Source organism: Neovison vison, chromosome 7 (genome assembly GCF_020171115.1).
Source record: "Neovison vison isolate M4711 chromosome 7, ASM_NN_V1, whole genome shotgun sequence".
Lineage (NCBI taxonomy): Eukaryota > Metazoa > Chordata > Mammalia > Carnivora > Mustelidae > Neogale > Neogale vison.
Genome location: NC_058097.1, coordinates 137781212 through 137789625, shown reverse-complemented (window position 1 = coordinate 137789625; position 8414 = coordinate 137781212). Strand labels below are relative to the sequence as shown.

At 40.3% G+C, this 8414-nt stretch overlaps 1 protein-coding gene across 2 annotated transcripts; it reads left to right on the top strand.

Annotated features, from left to right (window-relative positions):
* Positions 1–460: 460 nt before the first annotated feature.
* LOC122914070 (protein tyrosine phosphatase type IVA 1-like) lies at positions 461–982 on the top strand. 2 transcript variants are annotated; one of them, XM_044260707.1, is made up of 2 exons: positions 461–796; positions 854–982. In XM_044260707.1, the coding sequence occupies exons 1-2, from the start codon at positions 461–463 to the stop codon at positions 980–982; spliced, it is 465 nt and encodes a 154-aa protein (XP_044116642.1). The 2 variants fall into 2 exon arrangements, with proteins under 2 accessions (XP_044116642.1, XP_044116641.1); XM_044260706.1 differs by having other exon boundaries at positions 461–982.
* The last annotated feature ends 7432 nt before the right edge of the window (positions 983–8414 follow it).

Here is an 8414-nt window from a genome sequence, read left to right as displayed (position 1 = left end):
TTGTATGATTAGGGCACAGTCTTTAATGAGTGAACGGGCTCCTGTCTGTGGTGTTCTCGGGCACGCCTTTATGGAGTTTCTGAAGGGCCCCAGAGATTACTGCCAGGCACAGCACGACCTTGACGAGGACCAGTGAGCTGCAGAGGCGCGTTGCTCCTCCCCCGGGAAGCCACCGGCTGATCGGTTACCCTGGGCGCGCACGTGTCGAGTTGAAATCCCCGGAGCGTTTCCCAAGAATTAAGACCTGGATGGGGTAAACCTGGGCGCGCTCCCTTTGCACTGACTCAGTATTCCTGAACCGAAGGACGGCTGCTTGCGAGGGGGCTCGTGGCGTTTCCCGTGACTCTCCATTACATTTTCCCAAGCGCTGAGAATTTCCGGGGGAGTATATGGGCGTATACTTCAGCTTCTTCACATCCCTTCTGCCTTCAAGCACTGGAAACATTTCAGCTAAATGAACATGGCTCCAACGAGCCGGCCAGCCCCCGTGGAAGTCACGTACAGGAACATGAGATTCCTTATTACGCACAGCCCAACCAGTGCAACCTTAAACAAGTTTATAGAAGAACTTAAGAAACACGGAGTTACTACAATAGTAAGAGTATGTGAAGCCACCTACGACACGGCTCTCGTGGAGAAAGAAGGCATCCAGGTTCTGGATTGGCCTTTCGATGACGGGTCATCGCCATCTAACCAGATTGTCGACGACTGGCTGAGTCTCGTACACCTTAAATTTCGGGAGGAACCTGGTTGTTGTATTGCTGTCCACTGTGTTGCGGGTCTTGGGAGAACGCCAGTGCTTGTTGCCCTAGCCCTAATTGAAGGTGGAATGAAAAACGAAGATGCAGTACAGTTTATAAGACAAAAGCGGCGTGGAGCTTTTAACAGCAAGCAACTTTTATATTTGGAGAAATATCGTTCTAAAATGCGGCTGCGCTACAAGGACTCCAGTGGTCATAGAAACAACTGTTGCGTTCAATAAAACTTGGCTCCCTTATGCTGTTGCCTTGGAAATGGAACTTGAGACAGGACTTAATTATCGTACATATTAGCCAACATGTAGGCTTAATGAATGACCAGTCTAATGAAGTTTCCATAGGAATCATGAAAAAAACCACAAGCATGACAGAATTGCAGCCTCTATATTTGGCTTCATACTATTCCAATGCCAGAAAAAAATATGTAAGAAATTGAGAGCTTAGGTGCCAAAATATCCAGCACAATATTTGTATATTGTTAGTATCCTATGTAATTAAAATGCTAGTAATTATGAACAGCACTGTAAACCATATGTGGTTTATTCCTTTAGTCCTTTCAAACATTGTAAGTAGGGCCCATGTGGTTATTTTTTCCTTCATGTTTACCATCCCACATGAACACCAGTATACATCAGGTTTTAGCAAAAATCGATTTTTATTGGATTCTTACCAAGACTTAAGGGATTATTTAATGTCTTTCTATAAAGCTCATTTTGTGCCTGTTATGAAAGCCTCCATTTTGAAAAATCACAAATCTGTGGTTGAAAGTTCATGTAAAATACACATTGTACAGAAGCACATGTGTGTAATGGTTTCAGACAAAAATGTCTTACAGTTACTTTAATGTTTACACTTGGGGTGCAACTTAGAGGGGGAGGGTTTGAAGAGAGAGTGGGAGGAGGCTATGAAATATCTCTAGTAAAATGTTGCCTTTGTCTTGGCGGGGTGTATAGAATAGGTCTTTTATTTAGCAAGAAAAAAAATTCTTTTTAAGGCAGAGATGCTTTATAGCCCAAACATTTCTTATTTATAAAATTTCTGAAATCTTATAATTCTTCACCATGTCTATTAGAAGTTGTTCATTAGCTGTTTTTCTTGGAAGCATATTTTTTCCTTGTCTTCCCAATCAGAAGTGGGTTTCTACTAATGAAATGATCAGACACCTAATATTTTATATGCTTTTTGAACTGTGTAACTTTGTATTTGGGTACCTGATACTTTGTTTTATTATGGAATGGATAAAATGATGACCTGTATTAGTGCTAGTTTAACCATATATTCACACTGTCTGGGAATATAGTTCTGCAGCAGAAATAACTTCAGTGTGTTCACCACTCACCTAGTACAGGAGCCTAACCATCTAAATAAGTAATGAATTGCAGGAGGAAGAAAGGATGGTAGAGATGGGTTAATATTAGTAAAAGTAGAAGCAAAGGCGTTACTAGAGATAAAAATTATTAAAGTTTCAGTTCACCAGGAAGTTATAACAATTCTAAACTTCATGCACCAAACAACATTGGTCCAAAATGTATAAAGCAAATACAGAGAGAACTATAAGGAACATCGACAAATTTACCACAGCGATGGGATATATTACTATCCATCTTGCAGAAACAGATCAAGTGGACAAAAATCAGTAAAGATACAGATTTGAACAAAACAATTAAGCTTATGAACATACAAGGGGCATTGCAACCGACAGAATCTGTATTATTTTAGGAGTAAGTACATGAAATATTTGTTACATTTGACCATAAAATTTCAGCAAATTTAAAACTATTTAAGTAATACTAATAACTTCTTTGACTATCATTCAATTAAGTTGGGAAAAAAGTTAATATCCACACATTTGGAATTTTGAAAACCTGTGCCTAGAGACTTCCACTTCCAGATAGGGTGTAGAAGTTTGCAGCATTATACCACCTACACTATAACAACCAGAAAAATAAGGAAAAATTTGTAAAGGAGTGTGTTTGAAGACCTGTCGGAGAGCTGTAAAAGCAACAAGAATGAGGTGAACAGGAGTTCCAGAGAGGGAGGAGCTCTCCTGAGGTGAGTGGCCAACTCCACCCCCTTCACGACCCCTCACCCCCCACTGGGGGCATTCAGTGATTCTGGACGTGGGCTAAGAATCAGACCTGGTCCAGGGCAGTGGGTGGGGGTCTCTACTGAGGGAAAGAGAAACCCAGAGAGGCTTTTGGTGGTCATGTGGGACTGGTACAGCAGATTAGAAAACAGAAGTTTGGCCATTTTCCTCCATGTGTAGCAAGTTGAGTTCCTCAGGAAACCTATATTACATCTGATATTTGCATTTGGAGATTTACTGGGGAGTTGTCTCAACACCTGTGAGGGAGCAACAGAACCAGAAAATGGTGGCAGTTGTTGAATGGCGATACATACAGTTAGTTGAAAAACTGGCCTTAGCTAATCTTGTAAGGAGCTCTCGAGCTGGGATGACCACTTAGAGATGTCCCCAAGTGAGGCAAAGAGGTTGAATATTTGGACTTGAGTCAACCAGTCATTGTATGCAGGCTGTCCCTGGGGAAGAAGCCATACCCTTGAATGAAGTACCTTCCTTCAGCCAAGTGCAATTCCCAGAGAGGGATGCAGCTGTGAACCTTCAGCTAAAAATATTTCTGGCAGCTGGGGAATGAGTGTTTCAGCCCTGCACAGGATCTGGGTGGCACAACCACAACATCCAGTATACTAAATGACACGTGCTGAATTCTGGGGCTGTGCCTAAGAGCCTGGGGAGTTAGAATGAAGATTTATTTTTTTTAAAAAAAGATTTTACTTATTTTACAGAGACACAGTGAGAAAGGAAACACAATCAGGGGGGAGTGGGTGAAGGAGGCTTCCTGAGGAGCAGGGAGCCTGATGAGGGGCTCAATCCCAGGACCCTGGGATTAAAAAGACAAAGGGAACTCTCCATTAATTTCATAGTGCTTAGAATACAAAGTCCTGTTAGAAGAGGTTCCAATCTTTCTCAACACTTACCATCTTTATTATAGCCATTCTGGTAAGTGTGAAATGGTTTTAGTTTTCAAATGACCAGTGATATTAAACATCTTTTCATGTGCTTGTTAGCCATTCACATATTTTTTTGTAGTATGCCAATTCAAACATTCATCAACCTTTTTAATTGGGTGGTTTTGTTCTTTTCTTACTGAACTATAAAAGTTCTTCATATATTCTGGACATGATCCCTTTCTCAGATATATAATTTGCAAGTATTTCCCCTCAGTCTTTTGCTTGTTTTCTCTCTTAATCATATGTTTCAAGAGGAAAACTAAAAAAAAATTACAATTTATCAATTTTTCTTTTATAAACCATGCTTTTGAACTATCCAAGAACTCTTCTCAATCACAGTTTTCTGCTCTATTTTCTTCTAGAAGTTTTATAGCTTTAGCTTACATTTAGGTCTGTGATCTATTTTAAATTAATTTCTATGTATGGTGTGAAGTAAATGTCTCTCTTTTAAAAATTTTTTTAACTTTAAAAAAAATTTTTTTTAACTTTTTGCATGTGAATATTCAGGCGTCGCACTATCGTTTGTTCAAAAGACTATCCTTTCCCTCACTGAAGTATTTTGGTAGGTTTGTGGCAAATCAATGTGCCATAAATGTGAGGACTTAGTTGTGAATTCTCAGTTCTTTTCCATTGATCTACATAACCACACCATCTTGATCATTGTAGTTTTATAGCAAGTTTTGAAATTAGATAGTGTACTTTGTTTTTCTTTTTCAAAAATTTGGCTTTTTATTTATTTATTTATTTAAAAAGATTTATTTATTTGAAAGACAGAGATCACAAGCAGGCAGAGAGACAGACAGAGGGAGAGGAAGGGAAGCAGGCTCCCTGCTGAGCAGAGAGCCCGATGTGGGGCTCGATCCCAGGACCCTGAGATCATGACCTGAGCCGAAGGCAGAGGCTTTAACCCACTGAGCCACCCAGGTGCCCTGAATTTTGGCTTTTTAGATCCTTTCCATATAAATTTTAGTATCAGCCTGTCAGTTTCTACAAAAAATAAAAATAGTCTGCAGGGATTTTGATATAGTATTGAATTTACAAATAAATTGTGGAGAAAGTTGCAGCCTTAACAATATCGAGTCTTCAAATCCATGAATATGGAACATCTCTCCATTTATTTGGATTTTTTTTCAGATATTTAATTTCTGCCAGCAGTGTTTTATAATTTTCATCGTGCAAGACTTGCACTTAATTTTCTAAGTATTTTTTGATGCTGTTATGAATGGAATTATTTTATTTGTAGGTTGTTTATTGATAATATATAAAAACACAGGTGATTTTTGCTTATTGACCTTGTATCTTCTGACATTTGTATACCGATTCGGGAGAAAGGAAGAGCGCTAGTGAGATAAAGGGTTCTATTTTTTGGCATTTTCTACATATAGCATTATGTCATCTGTGAATAAAGGCAGTTTTATTCTTCATTTCCAACTTGGATGCATTTAATTTCTTTTTCTTTCTTTAGAAAGAAAGAAAATCTCATATCTTCTTTTTCTTTCTTTAAAAAGAAAGAAAATCTCATCTATATCTTCAGTGTTGATGAGAAGTGAAGACAACATCCTTGGCTTGTTCCAGATCTTAGGGAGAAAGTATTCATTCTTTCACCATTAAGTAGGATGTAAGCTGTTGGTTCTTCATCAGGTGAAGGATGTTCTCTTCTCGGTTTGTTGAAAGTTTAAGCCTAAATGGATGTTGGATTTTTTCAGATACTTTTATCACATCCATTGGCTTGATCTTGTGGTTTCTGTCCTTCACTCTATTAATACCAGGCACTGTGAGATCAGTTTTAAAATCTTAAAACAACTTTGCATTCCCGGAATAAATCCCCCTTGTTCCTTGTGTGTAATTCTTTTATATTGATGGATTTGGTTTGCTAATGCTTTAAGGTTTTGCATCTATATTCATGAAGGAAATTGGTTTGTAGTTTTCTTGTGTTGTCTTTATTTGGTTTTGATATCAGGGTGATTCCAGTGTCATAGAATGATTTGGGAGTGTTCCCTCTATTTTCTGAAGGATTGGTATTATTCCTATTTTATTTTAATTTTAAGATTATTTATTTATTTATTTGTCAGAGAGAGAGAGAGAGTGAGAGCACAGGCAGGCAGAGTGGCAGGCAGAGGCAGAGGGAGAAGCAGGCTCCCTGCCGATCAAGGAGCCCAATGCGGGACTCGATCCCAGGATGCTGGCATCATGATCTAAACCAAAGACAGCCACCCAACCGACTGAGCCAGGCATCCCAGTACTATTCCTATTTTAAATATTTAATAGAATTAACTAAAAAAGGCATCTGGGCCTGTGCTTTTCTTTGTGGGAAGATTTTTAATTACTAATCAAATTCTTGTTTTAGATCAATTATTTCTGTTCTAATCTTTTTTTTTAAAGATTTTATTTATTTATTTGACAGAGAGAAATCACAAGTAGATGGAGAGGCAGGCAGAGAGAGAGAGAGGGAAGCAGGCTCCCTGCTGAGCAGAGAGCCCGATGCGGGACTCGATCCCAGGACCCTGAGATCATGACCTGAGCCGAAGGCAGCGGCTTAACCCACTGAGCCACCCAGGCGCCCCTCTGTTCTAATCTTAACTTGCTTTGGATTTTGTTTATTTCTGCAGGGAGTTCATGTTATTGCTTTGAGACTTTTCTTTTTTTACTGACAAAGGCATTTGTTTAGAGCTACAGAATTTTCCTCTAAGCAGTGTTCTAGATAAAACTCATTAATTTTAATATTTTTCATTCAATACAATATATATATATAATTAACCCTGTGGCTTCTTCTTGAAACCGTGGATTATTTAGAAACGTATTATTTAATTTACAAATGGTTAGAAATTTCCCATTTTTTTCTGATTTCTAATCTAATTATTAACTCTGTCCAGGATGACTTCAGGAACCAGTTGCATTTGAACTCCAAAGATGAATGATGTCTCCAGCAGGAAGCTGGAGTGAGCTGCTATTTAACTGATAAAGGGCAGGGAATGGGTGGGAGGAAGAACTTGGCAGATGGAGACCAAGCATTTATTATATGTGCTGCCGAAGCGAGCACGAGACCAAGCATTTATAAGGGCACAGGCCTGAAAGTGCCTGTGTTTAGTGTGGTTGAAACAAAGGAAATGTACTTTGTATCTTCTTTATGTCTTGGTCAGTATAGCTACAGTTTATTTATTTAGTTGATCTTTTCAAAAAACCTGCTTTTACGTCATTGCTTTTCTCTACTACTTTTCTATGACACTGAGTACAAAGGACGCGCAGCTGGGGTACAGAAGTGGTGGGCCAGGACACAGAAATGACAGTGTAGAGGTTCTCTGGCATTGAGATTGCAGCTTACTTCAAATCCTCTTCTGAAGAAGTTCTCATTCTCCATGAGCCCAGGGATTGTAGAACAGGGATGTTTTCTCAGGATGTGTTTGGCTGAGCACCAGCACCAAGGAAGCGGGCATTGGAAGAACAAGACCTGGGCAAGGGATGACTAGTGTGTCTGCTAATTACTGTGCTAGGAGTCCGACAGTCCTGTGACTGGGAGGTGGGGATCTTGAGGCTGAGCTGGCAGCAAGGGTTGGGATGGTAGTTCCCTTAGCACGATTTTCTGTTTTCTGTGTTATCCAATAAAATTAGAGGTTGAAAGAACCAATAGGTTCTAGAAATTTATCAGGGCCTTTGACTGCGGTGGCCATAGGCTTTTCTCCACTCCCCATCCCATGGTGTGGGCTCTGCTAGACAGAAGGAGGTGAAAGCTGTGGTTGGACTTGTCTAAGAAACCCACATGACAGACTGAAGGCATTCTTAAAGAATACTGCTCTGGTTTGCTGAATTCCTTCAGAGTGAAGGGTGGGGGGGTAGGGAGGGAGGGAGAGAGAGGGAGAGGTAGAGATAGAGAGAGAAGAGTACCAGAGTCAGGAAAATGAAATCAGGGCTTCCCTAGAACTTCATGATTCTCTTCCCCTCACTGCCTCTCTTCCTCCTCACTCCTTGGCCTGCTGACATGCCCACGTTTCTCTAGTTTTCCTTTTAGTAATAACTAAAAAGTAATCCTACTATTCAGTAACCCACATGTGAGGGATAGTTTTTGACTAGTGAGTTGCCTTCAGCCCCTCAGCCTTCATACCCACCTGAGTCTTGAAGGGTGCGTGTTCCTCCAGCTGGGACTGCGCTCCCTCACGAGTGGGCCATGCTCTCTGCTCAGTGGCTGCCCTTCCCTTCCTCAGGTTCCCATGCCTCCTACCCATCTTCACTCTTGGGACTTTGCACACATTTCTCCCCTCGAAGCCTTCTCTTATGTTCTCATAGGAAGTCTCCGTTCCCTTCTGTGAATATCTTTGACCTTTATCTGCACTTCTTTCATGGACTCAACCACTTTCCCCCTTGTGGAAAAATGGATTGTGTCCACATCTCATCTCCTTCACTAGACTCTGAGCTCTGTAAAGGCAGAATTCTAGGAAGGATTCTAGATTTCCCACAAGATCTAGCTAATTGTTGGCAATTAGATGAAGAAATTCTTGGGCAGGAAGTCGGAAGAGGGTTATAGAAAAGGGAATTCTCAGGGCCTTCATGGACAAGGATGTCATTCACTATGTGCCTGGATATCTCCCCTCACACCAGAAAGTTCAAAGGAAAAACACAGTGACAAAGATG

What these genes read in the sequence shown, in the direction of transcription:
- LOC122914070 (XM_044260706.1), top strand. Translation starts at nt 461, where the DNA reads ATGGCTCCAACGAGCCGGCCAGCCCCCGTGGAAGTCACGTACAGGAAC.